Source organism: Pelophylax lessonae (assembly GCF_965119305.1).
Source record: "Pelophylax lessonae genome assembly, chromosome: 4".
Taxonomy (NCBI): domain Eukaryota; kingdom Metazoa; phylum Chordata; class Amphibia; order Anura; family Ranidae; genus Pelophylax; species Pelophylax lessonae.
The window spans coordinates 16461431-16481054 of NC_138771.1; the positions used below are offsets into that span (position 1 = coordinate 16461431).

At 45.0% G+C, this 19624-nt stretch overlaps 1 protein-coding gene across 1 annotated transcript in view; it reads right to left on the reverse strand.

Annotated features, from left to right (window-relative positions):
• Positions 1-19624, reverse strand: part of IQCH (IQ motif containing H) — a gene marked incomplete at its 5' end in the record, with an annotated part of 256557 nt that overhangs the window by 233208 nt on the left and 3725 nt on the right. The window contains 1 exon segment of the mRNA XM_082253044.1: positions 665-762. Coding sequence (XP_082109170.1) covers positions 665-762 — 98 coding nt within the window.

Consider the following 19624-nt stretch of genomic DNA (forward strand, 5'->3'; position numbering starts at 1 on the left):
GCAATGTGGGAATGCTGCGAATATGCAGCGTGATCCCGCATCGCATCCGCACCCCTTGCAGTTCACACTGCCATATGCGATACGCAGGGGGTGTCAATTAAAAGTTAACGAATTACATGCGATCTCCGTGATTGCACAAATGTAAACTGGGGCTAAGTCGCCGATCGCTGCCATTACTAGTAAAAAAAAAAATCTGATTAAAAAAATAATAACCCCATCGTTTGTAGACACTGAAACTTCTGCGCAAACCAATCAATATACACTTATTGGGATTTTTTTTTGCAAAAATATGTAGCAGAATACAAACTGGCCTAAATTTATTTTTTTTATAGCAGAAAGTAAAAAAAAATTTTTTTTTTTTTCAAAATTGTTTATAGTGCAAAAAATGCAGAGGTGATCAAATACCACCAAAATAAAGCTCTATTTGTGGGGAAAAAAAGGACATAAAATGTATTTGGGTACAGCGTCGCACGACCACGCAATTGTCAGTTAAAGTAACGCAGTGCCGTGTTGCAAAGAATGGCCTGGTCAGGAAGGGGGGGGGGGGTAAATGTTCCGGAGGTCAAGTGGTTAAAAATAGTTCATAATGCTTGAGAAAGTTTCGTTTCACTTTAATCTAGTAAAATGACACCTCCTCCCTTCTATACTGTATGTGATAACTTACCATTTCAATGCACGTGGAGAATACTTCTCCTTGCTCTGCTCATGGAGGATCGTCATTGGGTTGCAGCTGATGTAAGCCAAATAATCCTGGGTATGCTTCTGCCAAGCCAATAACATTCATATTATATTTTAAACATAACATATGTAGACATTCTTCTATTTTACCTGTATAAAGCTTAACTTCACTTTGTTGATAAAAAAAACATTCCCCTCTGGGTGATCTCTGTACATTGCAGGGATTATAACAAACTTTGTTGCAGATTCCTTCCCTTTGGTATTCTGAAGAAATCATTGTTTGTTCCTCTGTGCTGAGTGGGTCAAATGGGAGTGTTTTCATAATTATCTATCAGCTGTGGCAGCTGCAGGGCTCTAATGAGGCATCATTGGCTCCCACGGCTGTCAATCAAAGTCAGTGAGCCAATCAGGAGAGAGAGAGGGGGGGCAGGGCCGAATGGTAGCTCCGTGTCTGAATGGCTTGGGTGCCCCCATAGCAAGTTGCTAGCTGTAGGGGCACTCAACAGGAGGGAGGGGCCAGGAGCAGCAACCAGGGACCGGAGAAGAGGAGGATCCGGGCTGCTCTGTTCAAAACCAACTGCGCAGAGGAGGGAAGTATAACAGGTTTGTTATTTTTTTTTTAAAACGAGACTTTACAATCACTTTAACTTTTCAAGTGTGCATAGAGCACTGAAATTTAGAGAGCAGGAACCGTATTTCTACAGGAAAAATACATAACAAACTTTAACCACTTTACCGCTGCTCACTAGAGCTCTACTGCGGCAAAGTGGCTCGATAACGTCGCCAGACATTCCCCTGTCTCTGCGGCGCGCGCGCGCCGCCGGAGGCTCGCTCCCGCTGTATTCAGTCACTGAAGAGGCCGCTCTTCCACGATCGTTGGGGAATCGAGTGTGGAGATCCACCCACTTGTGTAAACAAAGCGGGCGGATCTCCTAAGTGACAGGCAGGGTCAGATTGCAGGGTTCAGCATATCTGAACATGCGATCTGTCCCTGTGTCACTCAGTCACCTCCCCCCCACACGTCAGTAAGCACCAGGCATACATTAACCCCTCCCTCTCCAATAAAAATTAACCCCTTCCCTGCCAGTGTCATTTTTACAGTAACAGTGCATATTTATAGCACTGATTACGGTGGTAATGTCACTGGTATCCCCAAAAGTGTCAAAAATGTCAGTCAGGGGTCCGATCTGTCCGCCGCAATGTTGCAGTCCCGCAAAATAAAATCACAGATCGCCGCCATTACTCGTTAAAAAAAAAAACACCAAAAACGACAGAAATCTTTCCCTAAGTTAGTAAATGCAATAACTTTTGCGCAAAGCAATCAAAATACGCTTATTGTGATTTTTTTTACCAAACATAGGTAGCAGAAAACAAATTGGCCTACAATGATAAAAAATTTTGATTTTTACATTTTTTTTTTGGGGGGGGGGGGGGGATTTCATATAAAAAAATGTGAAAAATATTGTTATTTTTTCAAAATTGTCGCTCTTTTTCTGTTTATAGTGCAAAAAGTAAAAATCGCACAGGTGATCAAATACCACCAAAAGAAAGCGCTATTTGTGGGGAAAAAAAGGACGTCAATTTAATTTGGGTACGGCGTTGCATGACCGCGCAATTGTCAGTTAAAGTCGCACAGTGCCGAATCGCAAAAAGTGGCCTGGAAGTAAGACAGCAAAATCCTCCGGTGGTAAAGTGGTTAAAGCATTAACATGTTTTTAAAAAAATACAACACATCATTGCAGACTTCACCCTAAATGTTTAGTCTGTTAAGACTTCTTCAGGAACTGCCTACTATAGTTTTCTCTCTTAGGCCCCTTTCACACACGGAGTCTGTTCAGATCTGAACGGACGCCCCATGCATCTCTATGGGGCATCGAATCAGTGGAGACATGTCCGCTGACATCTGATCCGATCCGTCAAAACCGGACGGATGGAAACCCTATTTTCCATCCGTCTGGCAGATCGGATCAGATAAGAACGGACAGACTGTCTGTTCCCATCCGATTCCCCCATAGAGAAGAATGGGAACCTGACAGCTCCGTCTCCGCACACAGCACGGAGACACAGCTGTCATCCTCCTGATCAGCGGGGAATCGATCCCCCGCTTAGAAAAACGGAGCCCGCCTGACGGACTCCATGTGTGAAAGGGGCCTAAGACAGGAATTTTACTTTTAAAGGTTTGAAATGTTAGACCTTTCTGCCTTAAAGGGTAACTCTGCTTTCGTGGGGAAACAAAATCAGCAAATAAAGAAAAAAACAATATAGCGTATACAATTGCGACACAAATCATATTGTAATTGAATGTTATTAAAAATTATCTTTCCTTTTCTATCTGCAGCTGTTGTAATTTTCTGAAAATGCAATACAATATGGCCGCCTGGAGCTGTTCTGTACACAGAATGTATACTGACCACACCCCCAGAAACATCATTTCCTGCTTGTGTGATTGGCTCACCATTTTTCCCAGAAGTCTGCACTAAGATACAAGTCAGATTTCTGGCATCCCCTGCAACACAAATGTCATTTTTGGTGAGATACTCCCAATAGGAACACGTCTAAAGGGATGCAGGCCCAGCAGATTTCCTCATTAGAGCTCTGCAGCTGCACAGCTGATAGATAATTATGAAACCACTCCCATTTGACCCACTCAGCACAGAGGAACAGACAATGATTTCTTCAGAATAACAAAAGGTAGGAATCTGCAACAAAGTTTGTTACAATGTAATGTACAGAGATCACCCAGAGGGGAATGTTTTTTTCTAAACAAAAGTGGAGTTACGCTTTAATTAATGGGGTGATTTGGGGTGAAGAGGCGGACCTTTCACAGCAGACTCATAGTGCTGATGATCTGCATCAGGCAAATTCATTTCAGTTCATATTTTTCATATGTGTCAGAACATGTTTAATGTTTCAAAGAGATACCGCCATTGCATGACATCAGATAAAACATGTAGACATAGCAGGTTGTCAGTAGTGTTGTATGATAAGATAAACGCTCATATACAGTGCAATCATTGGATGGCATCTGAGAGAATTTCAAGGACAAACATTTGCATATATCCAGCTAAGAATTTCGTTATATTTTAATATATTTAAAATATGTATTATATATTATATATTAATATATTTAATATATTATAATAATTGTTATATCCATGCAGTTTTTATGTTTAACCACTTCTGGACCAGGCCCATTTCTGACTCTTGTTGTTTACAAGTTAAAATCTGTATTTTTAGCTAGATAATTACTTAGAACCCCCAAACATTATATATATATATATATATATATATATATATATATATATATATATATATATATATATATATATTTTAGCAAAGACTCTGGAGAATAAAATGGCGGTCGTTGCAATATTTTTTGTCACGCGGTGTTTGCGCAGCGGTCTTTCAAACACCATTTTTTTGGAAAAAATATATTTCGCTACATTTAAAAAAAAAAAAACTAAACAGTAAAGTTAGCCCATTTTCTTCGTATATTATGAAAGATGATGTTACACCGAGTAAATAGATACCTAACATGTTAAAGTTTAAAATTGCGCACACCCGCGGAATGGCGACAAACAAAGGTACGTGAAAATCTCCATAGGCAACGCTTTAGAACGTTTTAACAGTTACTAGTTTAGAGGTGCAGAGTAGCTCTTTTTTTAGAATTATTGCTCTCTCTCTGGCGATCGCGGCGATACCTCACATGCGGGGTTTGAACAGCGCTTTCATTTGCGGGCGCGACTTCCGTATACGTTTTCTTTCGTGCACGAGCTCACGGCGACGGGGCGCTTTAAAAAAATTTTTTTACTATTTATTTTATTTCATTTATTAATTTTAGCAAAGTTAAAAAAAAAAAATCTGATCACTTTTATTGCTGTCACAAGCAATGTAAACATCCCTTGTGACGGCAATAGGCAGTGACAGGTACACTTTATGGAGGGATCGGGGGTCTAAAAGATCCCAAACCTCTCCTCTGCACTTCAATGTATTCAAAATTCCAAAATCTGCATTTTTTTTATACTGACAGTTTTTAAAATTCGGCACCTTTAGCTGGCGAGTAACCGGCCGAGTAATCCGAACGTGACGTCATCACGCCGCTTCTGGGTTACATCATTAAAGACCCAATCAAAGCCAAATTCAGCTTTGATCGGGACTCCAACCAGCCGGCGAACGTGCCGGCTGGTTGCTCGGGTCTCCCAGTGGCGAAAGGCGGCGGGAGGGTGGAGGCGTCCCCTCCAGCTCGCTGGGGTAACGGCTGAGTGGCTCCCGAGCCACATCAGCCATTATCACCTGAAAGCCAACCACCGGCTCTGAAAAATGGTACCGGTATGATCAGGGGTGGATTGACAACTCATGGGGCCCCCGGGCAATCCGAGATCATGGGGCCCCCTGTGTCCACACTCAAGCCACACAAAGCCCCAACTACAAATTGCAGCTCAGCCACATAGAGTGGGCATTTAATTATCTACCACAGCATAGCCTGCATGGAAGTTCCTGGCTTCTTTCTGTAGTGTGTAGCCTCTCATGGGGCCCCCTACTGACCCTGGGCCCTCGGGCAGTGCCCTAATCCCCAAATGGTCAGTCCGCCCCTGGGTATGATGCCTCTAGCTGCAGGTATCACCCCGCTACAACCACTTATTGCAGCCGACGTACAGCTATGTCAATTCGCAGGAAGTGGTTAAGGGTAAAATAACTAAGCTAAAATAAATAGAGATAGATGTATGAAGTGGCCTTGAAGGGAGGGTGGTCACTGCATGCAATGGTAACCAGTTAAAGTGGAACTTCGCTTTCTCAATCAACATGGACTATTTTTAATCCTTATGCTGCTAGCCTTAAAAAATAGATAGGAAAGTATATTATATTTACTTGTTTTAAACGTTTGTTTTTTTTACATTTCTTTAGTTACTTCCTGGTTTCCATGCCTAGGCAAATGATGTCATACATCCCAGGAGTCTTCAGGAGAGGAGGGAGGGTTCCCAGCTAAGTTTATGCCTGAGCTAAGGGCAGATGGATTCCAGGAAGTAAATGATACATGAATCATCTGCCCTTATTCAAGATGGCCACAACCAGAAAAGCTAGGGATTGTTTTTCAAAATGATTTCTCAGAAAAATAAAGCATGGGTACATGGATGGATGAGGGTGACGGCTTTGAATAATACAGATGAATATGAAGATAAAAATGAAATAGCATTTTTTGTTTGTGGTGATCAGAAGCAGTGCAGTTCCACTTTAAGGACCAGGCCTATTTCTGACACTTGTTGTTTACAAGTTAAAATCAGTATTTTTTGCTAGAAAATGACTTAAAACCCCCAAACATTATATATATATATATATATATATATATATATATATATATATATATATTTTTTTTTTTTTTAGCAAAGACTCTGGAGAATAAAATGACGGTCGTTGCAATATTTTTTGTCACGCGATATTTGCTCAGCGGTCTTTCAGATGCAACTTTTTTGGAAAAAAAAAATTTCACTGCATTTCAAAAAACTAAACAGTAAAGTTAGCCCAATTTTTTTTCTATAATGTGAAATTGATGCCCAACATGTCATGCTTCAAAATTGCACCCGCTCGTGGAATGGTGACAAACATTGGTACTTAAAAATTACAGTAGGAGACAGTTTAAAAATTTCTACAGGTTACCAGCTTAGAGTTACAGAGGAGGTCTAGGGCTAGAATTATTATTCTTGCTCTAACGATCGTGGCGATACCTCACATGCGTGGTTTGAACATCATTTACATATGTGGGCGCGACTTGCGTCTGCGTTCGCTTCTGCGCACAAGCTCGGAGGGACGGTGCGCTTTATTTATTTTTTTTATTTATTTTATCTTTTATTTTTTATATTTACACTGTCCCTTTAGGCTGCATTCACATGTCAGCGTATGATCGCGGGCAGAACCGCCGCGGTTCCGCCCGCGATTCGGAGATTTATTGCAAATCGCGGGACGCCTAGCGTTGCCCGTTGATTTGCAATAGCCCCCCAAACGCTGAGCGATGTTGCCGCGATTTACGCCCGCCGAATCGCGGCAACATCGCGCAAACAAAATCGCGGGACGCAATACGCTCCAAAAAAGTTAAAAAAAGGCATTTTTTTTTTCATCAGGAAACAAAATGGGTCCTTTAAGGTAGTTTGGAGGAAGTGACGCATGACATCGCTCCGGACCTCCAAGGCCATAGAGTGGAGTGGGGGCCAGCTTGCCTTCACTCCACTTCCTGCCTAGAAGGGGAGAGGACCGGATCACTTCCCCGCTACCGATGCCTCCGGTAAGCTGGGAAAGTGACCGGGAAGTGGCGGGAGGGGGGCACCTCTGCCGCCGCCCATATAAGTGATCCTGTGGCGAATCCTCCACTGGGACCACTTTTATGTGATAGAGGACCGCCTGCCTTGTAAGAAAATACCAGGGTTATGGTACCTAACCCCAGTATGTAACGTCAAAGTAGTGACGTATAACTGCAGCGGGCGGTCTGGAATTGGTTAATCAGTAAGAGAACTACAGAGGGTATAGAAAAGAATCGCCCCTCACATTTTGTTGCTTTGAAGCCTGAAATGAAGACAGACTCAGTGTTTGTTTAACCCAGCTGTATTTACTCAGTGCAACCTATAACATCCAAGAGAAAGATATAACACCAACATGTCAGAAAAAGGGTCATCAGCCTGTGTCAGTATTTTGTTGAGCCACCTTTTGATTTAATTTCAGCCTTTAGTCTGTTAGGATTTGTCTCTACAAACTTTGCACATCTAGACTTTGCAATATTTGCCCGCTCTTCCTTGAAGAATTGCTCAAGTTTACTTAAATTTGATGATGACCGTTTGTGGACTGCAGTCTTCAAGTCATTTCACAGATTTTCAGTAGGGTTTAAGTCTGGGCTCTGACTAGGCCAAGCAAGGACATTCACCGCCTTCTCCTTCAACCATTGTGTGCTCATTGTTGCTGTGTGCCTTGGGTCATTGTCATGTTGGAAGGTAAACCTTCTTCCCATTGACAACTTTCTGCCCGCAGAGGGCAGCAGATTTTCCTCAAGAATTTGATGGTATTTTGCCCCATCCATTTTTCCTTCTATCCTGACAAATGCTCCAGTCCCTGCTGCAGAGAAACCCCCCCCCATAACAGGATATTACCACCCCCATAACAGGATATTACCACCCCCATGCCAGGATATTACCCCCTCCATGCTTTACTGTAGGAATGGTGTTATTTGGATGGATTTCCACCAGACATTTCGTTTGGTGTTGAGGCCAAATCATTCAATTTTAGTCTCATCTGACCAGAACACCTTTTTCCATGTGGCCTCAGAATCTTCAAGGTGCATTTTGGCAAAGCTTAGTGGTGACTGCATGTGGCCTTTCTTGAGGGATGGCTTTTTTCTTGCAATCCTCCCATACAAGCCACATTTGTGGATAATTTGTGATATTGCACACATTGACCACTCTTTGTCAACAATTCCTGCAACTGCTTCAGAGCTGCTGTAGGCCTCTTGGTCACCTTTCTGACCAGTTTCCTCCTGGCTCTTTCATCCAGTTTGGAGTGACGTCCTGATCCAGTGAGGATCCGTGTCGTACCAAATACCCAGGGCCGCTAATAGGAGGGGGACCACCGGTCCTCTTGTAGGGGGCCCACACAGGGAGGGGGATTAGTGATGAACGACATTTACAGAAATCTTCCTCCAGCAGTTGAATGCTGATCTCCCCCCCTCTCCCTGCCGCCAGCTATTATCTGCTAAGAGACAGTTGTCCATCACTAACCCTCCTCCCAGCCCTGGCTCTAATGTTAACTCTGCTCCTGAGTTTGTTATCTCTGTAACTTTGTTTCTCTCCCTGCATTTCTTCCTATACTCTTTGTCCCAGCCTGTATATTTTTTTTTTCTCATCTCTCTCCCCCTTTGCTCTGTCTTCCTGACACAGTCACAGCTGATCAGCTGCATTCCTATGGGGTGAAGAATTTACCATTACAAAGTTTCCATAGCTGCCTGTTATCCTGTCCCAGTGCAGTTTAGTGTGCTTTATGTAGCTGGGCTTCCCACTCCTCTCCCCCAGACTGCTTCCTGACCTATACAACTTTGCTTCTTCTCCCCTTCACTGTCAGTTCCCTCTGCATCCATGTATCAACTTCTTCTATTTACCCATTTACTAACTGATCTGGCAGGAGTAAACTCAATTTTTTATCTTGTATCTACAGGTAAGCCTATAATAAGACTTACATGTAGGGTCAGTGAATATCTCCTAAACGCAGCAGCCGGTGATAGCACCAGCGCACGTGCACTGCACTCTCAATGGACAGCATGCCATCCATTGAGAGAGGAGTGCAGTGACCATGACTCCCGTGCGCATGCGTGTGAGTTACATCATCGCAGTTTGGCCAAACGACTGGAGCCCAAGAAACCAGAGAGAAGACCAGATGAAGATGGAACCCCTTTCAGTAGTGACAGCACACAGCTGGAGAGATCTGTTTTTTAGGTTGGAAAAATATAATTAGGGGCTAATTTACACAGGCACCCTGGCTGTGTGAAGGAGTGGTTTGGGCTGGAGCCGCCTGTCATTCTATGGGGATGCAGCGCCTGTATGAACACAGCCGCAGGCCATACTTGGACGGGTGTGCAGGTGAGAGCTCCCCAAATGCACTGTCTGCGTTCAGGCTGTACACCTGCACCCCCATGCCTGTCAAGCTAGGACCTTCAGCTGTGTTCGTACAGCTCCAGGTGGTTCATGCCACATAAATGAACCACTGATTCACTGATGTGCATGAGCCCCAACACCTCCTCCACACATAGATTTATTTATCAACTCAGTTTCATCCTTTAGATTTAGCAGGAATTCTGTTGTATTTGTGTCTGCTAATCATAAGTTTATTGTATTTTTATCGAAATATAGCTTTATTATTTTCTTGGGGGGGCGGCCTGTCAGATAGTCTGTACGGGGCCCTATAATTTCTATCAGCAGCCCTGCAAATACCTTCCACTTCTTAATAATATACGTCACTCTGCTTCTAGGTATTGATAAAGGCTTTGACATTTTTTTGTATCCATCTCCTGTTTTGTGGCTGTCCAAAACTTTATCCTGGAGATCCCGGTGACAGTGCCTTGCCACGCATAGTTGAGTGTTTGCTTCAGTTGCACTACCAAAGACTGAAATGCTCCAGGAAAGCTCTTTTCAGGCTGAGCTAATCAAAATGACCACAACTGATTACAGTTGAAAGTCAAATGGCTTTGTGTGCCACTGAGAAGGTAATTACCTACACCTGATTTTACCTGAGTGTACAAGTCATTTTTAGGAGGGGGTGATCCTTTTTCCAACTCAATTTTATTTTTTTTTTTTTGATATAATGTTGTTCTATCTTTCACTTGGATGTTATAAGTTGCACTAAGTAAATACAGATGGATAAAACAAAAACGGTGCCTGTCTTCATTTCAGCCTGCAAAGCAACAAAATGTGATTTTTTTTTTTTTAATGGGGGGTGATTCTTTTCTCTATACCTACTGTACGTCTTTGATGCAATGTCAGGGAGAGAAAGAAGAAAATGTTATAAAAGTAAGAGTCTAAGAGTGGAGAAGTAGAAGAATAGAAGAAGACATTTGAAACATTGGGTTGGTACTAGTATTGGTGGTACCATTATCCCTACACTGAAATGTGCAGGGAGCAAAAGCGCCTGGTCATTAGGGAGGTTAGAAGTGAGGAGCTCCCCCTCAACATCAGGCGGATCAAAGGCTGCAAAGACTATCAGTTTCCATTTCCGGGTGATATAATGTTATGCAACGTTCCCAGATTTTCAGGAATTTGTTGTGTCTGGCATTCAGGATACTGGTGAGCCTTCCATTACCATGTTATTGTTGACTTCCGAGAATAGAAAAAAATGTGTCTTTAACCACTTTAGTCCCGCTCACATTGCTGCTACCGCGGCAATGTGGCTCGTTCCCATCCAGCGACGTAGACCTACGTCGCTGGACTCCTCCCCTTGTGGGCTCCCGCTGTTTTCAGTCACAGCGGGAGTCGGGCCAGGGGAGGAGCGGCGGTGATCACCGCCGCTCTTCCCCGATCATCTGGGAATCGAGTGTGGAGATCCGCCCACTTGTGTAAACAAAGCGGGCGGATCTCCTAAGTGACAGGCAGGGTCAGATTGCAGGGTTCAGCATAGCTGAACCTGCGATCTGTCCCTGTGTCACTCAGTCCCCTCCCACCCCACATGTCAGTAAGCACCAGGCATACATTAACCCCTCCCTCTCCAATAAAATTAACCCCTTCCCTGCCAATGTAATTTTTACAGTAACAGTGCATATGTATAGCACTGATTACTGTAGTAATGTCACTGGCAATGTTCCCTCTAATTTTTTACTGTGCTGAGCAAATAAAAAAATTTCTGAGCGCAAACCTTTAGATTGAGCAATTGGGGGGGGGGGGGGACGTCAATGCAGAGTGACCAGCTTGCCCCAATCAACTGCAGAGTGCCACAGCAATGCCCCCAATAAACTGCAGAGTGCCACAGCAATGCCCCCAATAAACTGCAGAGTGCCACAGCAATGCCCCCAATAAATTGCAGAGTGTCACAGCAATGCCCCCAATAAACTGCAGAGTGCCACAGCAATGCCCCCAATACATTGCAGAGTGCCACAGCAATGCCCCCAATAAACTGCAGAGTGCCACAGCAATGCCCCCAATACATTGCAGAGTGCCACAGCATTGCCCCCAATAAACTGCAGAGTGCCACAGCAATGCCCCCAATAAACTGCAGAGTGCCACATCAATGCCCCCAATAAACTGCAGAGTGCCACAGCATTGCCCCCAATAAACTGCAGAGTGCCACAGCAATGCCCCCAATAAATTGCAGAGTGTCACAGCAATGCCCCCAATAAACTGCAGAGTGCCACAGCATTGCCCCCAATAAACTGCAGAGTGCCACAGCATTGCCCCCAATAAATTGCAGAGTGCCACAGCATTGCCCCCAATAAAATGCAGAGTGCCACAGCATTGCCCCCAATAAACTGCAGAGTGCCACAGCATTGCCCCCAATAAATTGCAGAGTGCCACAGCAATGCCCCCAATAAACTGCAGAGTGCCACAGCATTGCCCCCAATAAATTGCAGAGTGCCACAGCAATGCCCCCAATAAACTGCAGAGTGCCACAGCATTGCCCCCAATAAACTGCAGAGTGCCACAGCATTGCCCCCAATAAACTGCAGAGTGCCACAGCATTGCCCCCAATAAATTGCAGAGTGCCACAGCAATGCCCCCAATAAACTGCAGAGTGCCACAGCAATGCCCCCAATAAACTGCAGAGTGCCACAGCATTGCCCCCAATAAACTGCAGAGTGCCACAGCAATGCCCCCAATACATTGCAGAGTGCCACAGCAATGCCCCCAATAAACTGCAGAGTGCCACAGCAATGCCCCCAATAAATTGCAGAGTGCCACAGCAATGCCCCCAATAAACTGCAGAGTGCCACAGCAATGCCCCCAATAAACTGCAGAGTGCCACAGCAATGCCCCCAATAAAATGCAGAGTGCCACAGCAATGCCCCCAATAAAATGCAGAGTGCCACAGCAATGCCCCCAATACATTGCAGAGTGCCACAGCAATGCCCCCAATAAACTGCAGAGTGCCACAGCAATGCCCCCAATAAACTGCAGAGTGCCACAGCAATGCCCCCAATAAATTGCAGAGTGCCACAGCAATGCCCCCAATAAACTGCAGAGTGCCACAGCATTGCCCCCAATAAATTGCAGAGTGTCACAGCAATGCCCCCAATAAACTGCAGAGTGCCACAGCAATGCCCCCAATACATTGCAGAGTGCCACAGCAATGCCCCCAATAAACTGCAGAGTGCCACAGCAATGCCCCCAATACACTGCAGAGTGCCACAGCAATGCCCCCAATACATTGCAGAATGCCACAGCATTGCCCCCAATAAACTGCAAAGTGCCACAGCAATGCCCCCAATAAACTGCAGAGTGCCACAGCAATGCCCCCAATACATTGCAGAGTGCCACAGCAATGCCCCCAATAAACTGCAGAGTGCCACAGCAATGCCCCCAATACACTGCAGAGTGCCACAGCAATGCCCCCAATACATTGCAGAGTGCCACAGCATTGCCCCCAATAAACTGCAGAGTGCCACAGCAATGCCCCCAATAAACTGCAGAGTGCCACATCAATGCCCCCAATAAACTGCAGAGTGCCACAGCATTGCCCCCAATAAACTGCAGAGTGCCACAGCAATGCCCCCAATAAATTGCAGAGTGCCACAGCATTGCCCCCAATAAACTGCAGAGTGCCACAGCATTGCCCCCAATAAATTGCAGAGTGCCACAGCATTGCCCCCAATAAAATGCAGAGTGCCACAGCATTGCCCCCAATAAACTGCAGAGTGCCACAGCATTGCCCCCAATAAATTGCAGAGTGCCACAGCAATGCCCCCAATAAACTGCAGAGTGCCACAGCATTGCCCCCAATAAATTGCAGAGTGCCACAGCATTGCCCCCAATAAACTGCAGAGTGCCACAGCAATGCCCCCAATACATTGCAGAGTGCCACAGCAATGCCCCCAATAAACTGCAGAGTGTCACAGCAATGCCCCCAATAAATTGCAGAGTGCCACAGCATTGCCCCCAATAAATTGCAGAGTGCCACAGCAATGCCCCCAATAAATTGCAGAGTGCCACAGCATTGCCCCCAATAAATTGCAGAGTGCCACAGCATTGCCCCCAATAAACTGCAGAGTGCCACAGCAATGCCCCCAATAAATTGCAGAGTGCCACAGCATTGCCCCCAATAAACTGCAGAGTGCCACAGCATTGCCCCCAATAAATTGCAGAGTGCCACAGCAATGCCCCCAATAAACTGCAGAGTGCCACAGCATTGCCCCCAATAAATTGCAGAGTGCCACAGCATTGCCCCCAATAAACTGCAGAGTGCCACAGCAATGCCCCCAATACATTGCAGAGTGCCACAGCAATGCCCCCAATAAACTGCAGAGTGTCACAGCAATGCCCCCAATAAATTGCAGAGTGCCACAGCATTGCCCCCAATAAATTGCAGAGTGCCACAGCAATGCCCCCAATAAATTGCAGAGTGCCACAGCATTGCCCCCAATAAATTGCAGAGTGCCACAGCATTGCCCCCAATAAACTGCAGAGTGCCACAGCAATGCCCCCAATACATTGCAGAGTGCCACAGCAATGCCCCCAATAAACTGCAGAGTGTCACAGCAATGCCCCCAATAAACTGCAGAGTGTCACAGCAATGCCCCCAATAAATTGCAGAGTGCCACAGCAATGCCCCCAATAAACTGCAGAGTGTCACAGCAATGCCCCCAATAAACTGCAGAGTGCCACAGCAATGCCCCCAATACATTGCAGAGTGCCACAGCAATGCCCCCAATAAATTGCAGAGTGCCACAGCAATGCCCCCCCGCGACCCCGTGCACTTACCTCACGGACGGTCACGGCACTCTGTCTTCAGTCCCCGGCTTCCAGCTTCCCGCGTCTCCATCCTCCCGAGTCCCGGCGCCTCCTCCTCGGCCAATGGCATGAAGTTGGCCTTTCGGCCAATCAGGAAGCGGGAGGACCCGCTCCCTGATTGGCCAGGAGGAGGACCCGTATGACAATAGCGAATTTTCATTCGCTATTGTCACACGATGGGCGTGCTCTCGGGGTGCACGCTCTGCTCCCTGGCCGCTCCGTCTGCGCCGTCTAACTAGGTGCTTGCGCGGGACGTAATTTCCACTGCGCGTCCGCGCACGCGCGCACCTTAAAGGGAACACTGGTCACTGGTACCCCCAAAAGTGTCAAAAATGTCAGTCAAGGGTCCGATCTGTCCGCCGCAATGTCGCAGTCCCTCAAAAAAAATTGCAGATCGCCGCCATTACTCGTTAAAAAAAAAACACCAAAAATGACAGAAATCTTTCCCTTAGTTAGTAAACGCAATAACTTTTGTGCAAACAAATCAAAATACGCTTACTGCGATTTTTTTTTTACCAAAAATATGTAGCAGAAAACAAATTGGCCAAAAATGATAAAAAATTTTGATTTTTACATTTTTTGGGGGAATTTCATATAAAAAATTTGAAAAATATTGTTATTTTTCAAAATTTTCGCTCTTTTTTTTTGTTTATAGCGCAAAAAGTAAAAATCACACAGATGATCAAATACCATCAAAAGAAAGCTCTGTTTGTGGGAAAAAAAGGACGTAAATTTTGTTTGGGTACAGCGTCGCACGACCGCGCAATTGTCAGTTAAAGTCGCACAGTGCCGAATCGCAAAAAGTGGCCTGGACGTAAGACAGCAAAATCCTCCGGTGGTAAAGTGGTTAAACTCTCTGCCAGTGCTCATTCGCTGCAAGCAAAATACGATGGACAAGTGTTTGCTGTTTCTTAGTCAACTGATCAGATTTCGGAGAACCTGCCTGGGGTCTTTAAGGATATCTTTGTGTAATATTGTTTTGAGACAGAATACTTTGGTCCACAACAGCCTTTTTCAACCTTCTTACATGGAGAAACCCTTGAAAGACCTTTCCAGGCTCAGGGAACCCCTTTTAATAATTACTAAATCTACAGCTATCAGGACCTGGATCTGAACTCAGGACCTCTGCTGTTTCTGGCAGTAACTCTTCTTGCTGAGCCACCTGAGATTCAGGACAGTTCCCTGAGGGATCCTTTAGACCAGGGGTCTCCAAACTTTCCAAACAAAGGGCTAGTTTACTGTCCTTCAGACTGTGGCCAGTGTGAGTAGAAAAATTCCTGAGAATAAACAATGCCCCATCATTGGTGTCAGTGGGGGAAATAGTGCCCCATCATTGGTGTCAGTGGGAGGAATAGTACCCCATCATTGGTATCAGTGGGAGGAATAGCGCCCCATCATTGGTGTCAGTGGGAGGAATAGTGCCCCATCACTGGTGTCAGTGGGAGGAATAGTGTCCCATCATTGGTGTCAGTGGGGGAAATAGTGCCCCATCATTGGTGTCAGTGGGAGGAATAGTACCCCATCATTGGTATCAGTGGAAGGAATAGTGCCCCATCATTGGTGTCAGTGGGAAGAATAGTGCCCCATCATTGGTATCAGTGGGGGGAATAGTACCCCATCATTGGTGTCATTGAGAGGAAGAGTGCCCTATTGCTGGTGTTAGTGAGAGGAATAGTGCCCCATTGCCAGTGTCAGCCGTAGGAATAGTGCCTTGTATTAGTGGCTGAAGTAGTGCCTCAAGGGACGGATAAAGGCAAGCAAAGGGCTTCATCTAGCCCCCAAGCCACAGTTTGGAGACTACTGCATTAGACAAACTTGTTTCTCTTGAACCTTTAACTCTTTGCTCCTCCCAAGAACTCACTGGTGCCTGCGTGGGTTTCCTCCGCGTACTCCGGTTTCCTCCCACACTCCAAAGACATGCTAGTAGGTTAATTGTATGAATGTGAGTTTGGGACCTTAGACTGTAAGCCCCTTGAGGGTAGGGACTGATGTGAACGTACAATGTACAGTATCTCACAAAAGTGAGTACACCCCTCACATTTTTGAAAATATTTTATTATATCTTTTCATGTGACAACACTGAAGAAATGACACTTTGCTACAATGTAAAGTAGTGAGTGTACAGCTTGTATAACAGTGTAAATTTGCTGTCCCCTCAAAATAAGCCAACACAAAGCCATTAAAGTCTAAACCACTGGCAACAATAGTGAGTACACCCCTAAGTGACAATGTCCAAACTGGGCCCAATTAGCTATTTTCCCTCCCCGTGTCATGTGACTCGTTAGTGTTACAAGGTCTTAGGTGTGAAAGGGGAGCAGGTGTGTTAAATTTGGTGTTATCGCTCTCACTCTCTCATACTGGTCACTGGAAGTTCAACATGGCACCTCATGGCAAAGAACTCAATGAGGATCTGAAAAAAATAATTGTTGCTCTACATGAAGATGTCCTAGGCTATAAGAAGATTGCCAAGACCCTGAAACTTAGCTGCAGTACGGTGGCCAAGACCATACAGCAGTTTACCGGACAGGTTCGTCTCAGAACAGGCCTTGCCACGGTCCACCAAAGAAGTTGAGTGCACGTGCTCAGCGCCATATCCAGAGGTTGTCTTTGGGAAATAGACGTATGAGTGCTGCCAGCATTGCTGCAGAGGATGAAGAGGTGGGGGTGGTCAGCCTGTCAGTGCTCAGACCATACGCTGCACACTGCATTAAATTGGTATGCATGGCTGTCGTCCCAGAAGGAAGCCTCTTCTAAAGATGATGCACAAGAAAGCCTGCAAACAGTTTTCTGAAGACAAGCAGACTAAGGACATGGATTACTGGAACCATCTCCTGTGGTCTGATGAGACCAAGATAAACGTATTTGGTTCAGATGGTGTCAAGCGTGTGTGGCGGCAACCAGGTGAGGAGTACAAAGACAAGTGTGTCTTTCCTACAATCAAGCATGGTGGTGGGAGTGTCATGGTCCGGCACTGGGGAGCTACAGTTTAGAGAACCATGAATGCCAACATGTGCTGTGACATACTGAAGCAGAGCATGATCCCCTCCCTTCAGAGACTGGGCCGCAGGGCAGTATTCCAACATGATAATGACCCCATAACCACTGCCTTGCTAAAGAAGCTGAGGGTAAAGGTGATGAACTGGCCAAGCATGTCTCCAGACCTAAACCCTATTGAACATCTGTGGGGCATCCTCAAAAGAAAGGTGGAGGAGCGCAAGGTCTCTAACATCCACCAGCTCTGTGATGTCATCATGGAGGAGTGGAAGAGGACTCCAGTGGCAACCTGTGAAGCTCTGGAGCAAACTAGCACATTATGGCATAAAGCTGCAGGGTCCCTTTTCCATACTGATCACTGACACTGTCCATTCATAACCGAAACTTAGCAAACTGTTTATTATGCTTCAGTTTTGTGAAAGGAGGGCAAGCTCTGTAGAGAGTTATTCCGGTCCATTCATTCTGTGCAGCTGAGGCTACAGAGATGGAGATTGAGGGCTGTGTCCTCAACCTTCTTTCTCTGTCTCAAAGGTGAAACATTGGAGGTCTGTTTAGACCCCTGATATCTGACCAAAGTCCCTCAACGGGGCTCCTAAAAAAATTGTAAAAATATAAAAAAAAATAAATGAATAAAAAATTAGTAAAAATGAAATAAATGAAATACCAATTAAAAAAAAAAAAACTACTGACACAAGTGGTGAAACTACCAGGGTCACAAAGGTCGCACTTGCGACTGGGCCCTGGCGTTCTGCCACTGGGTTTGAAAGGAAGGGCACTGGCTGGGGGGTCAGAGGGGCCCTTCATAGTTTCTTGCACCGGGGCCATGAAGGTTCTAGTTACGGCACTGGTAGAACAAATTCATTTTGGATTAATTCGTTATGTTAGGATTCTGAGATTCTGATAGATCCGCCTCCATCCAACCCAAACACAATAAGTAGGAATCATCTTATTTCACGGTTATACCTTATTTGTATGTATTGCAATATGTTTCCATTTCAAATGTATGACATTTTTTATTATAAAGAAAAATGTTAATGCAAAAAGAATCGGCTGATTATTAGAATATTCACGCTACGCTCAACGTAAATAAAAAAGAATGGATCCAAATCAATTCAGATCATTTGTTATGTTGTTAGGTTATTTCGGATGCATCAAATATTAACAAAAAGCTCAAACTATCTCATCCTGCCATCCGAATGAAACAAATTAAAGCGTAACTCCACTTTTGTTGAGAAAAAAACATTCCCCTCTGGGTGATCTCTGTACATTGCAGGGATTGTAACAAACTTTGTTGCAGATTCCTATCTTTTGTTATTCTCAAGAAATCATTGTTTGTTCCTCTGTGCTGAGTGGGTCTAATGGGAGTGGTTTCATAATTATCTATCAGCTGTGGCAGTTGCAGAGCTCTAATGGGGAAATCTGCTGGGTCTGCATCCCTTTAGACGTGTTCCTATTGGGAGGATCTCACCAAAAAAGACATTTTAGTTGCAGGGAATGCCAGAAATCTGACTTGTATCTTAGTGCAGACTTCTGGGAAAATTGGTGAGCCAATCACACAAGCAGGAAAGGATGTTTCTGGGGTGTGGTCAGTATACAGTATCTTACAAAAGTAAGTACACCCCTCACATTTTTGTAAATATTTTATTCTATCTTTTCATGTGACAACACTGAAGAAATGACACTTTGCTACAATGTAAAGTAGTGAGTGTACAGCTTGTATAACAGTGTAAATTTGCTGTCCCCTCAAAATAACTCAACACACAGCCATTAATGTCTAAACCGCTGGCAACAAAAGTGAGTACACCCCTAAGTGAAAATGTCCAAATTGGGCCCAATTAGCCATTTTCCCTCCCCGGTGTCATGTGACTCGTTAGTGTTACAAGGTCTCAGGTGTGAATGAGGAGCAGGTGTGTTAAATTTGGTGTTATCACTCTCACTCTCTCATACTGGTCACTGGAAGTTCAACATGGCCCCTTGTTGCTCTACATAAAGATGGCCTAGGCTATAAGAAGATTGCCAAGACCCTGAAACTGAGCTGCAGCACGGTGGCTAAGACCATACAGTGGTTTAACAGGACAGGTTCCACTCAGAACAGGCCTCACCATGGTCGACCAAAGAAGTTGAGTGCACATGCTCAGCGTCTTAACCAGAGGTTATCTTTGGGAAATAAATAGATGTATGAGTGCTGCCAGCATTGCTGCAGAGGTTGAAGGGGTGGGGGGTCCGCCTGTCAGTGCTCAGACCATACGCCGCACACTGCATCAAATTGGTCTGCATGGCTGTCATCCCAGAAGGAAGCCTCTTCTAAAGATGATGCACAAGAAAGCCCACAAACAGTTTGCTGAAGACAGGAAGACTAAGGACATGGATTACTGGAACCATCTCCTGTGCTCTGATGAGACCAAAATACACTTATTTGGTTCAGATGGTGTCAAGCGTGTGTGGGGGCAACCAGGTGAGAAGTACAAAGACAAGTGTGTCTTACCTAC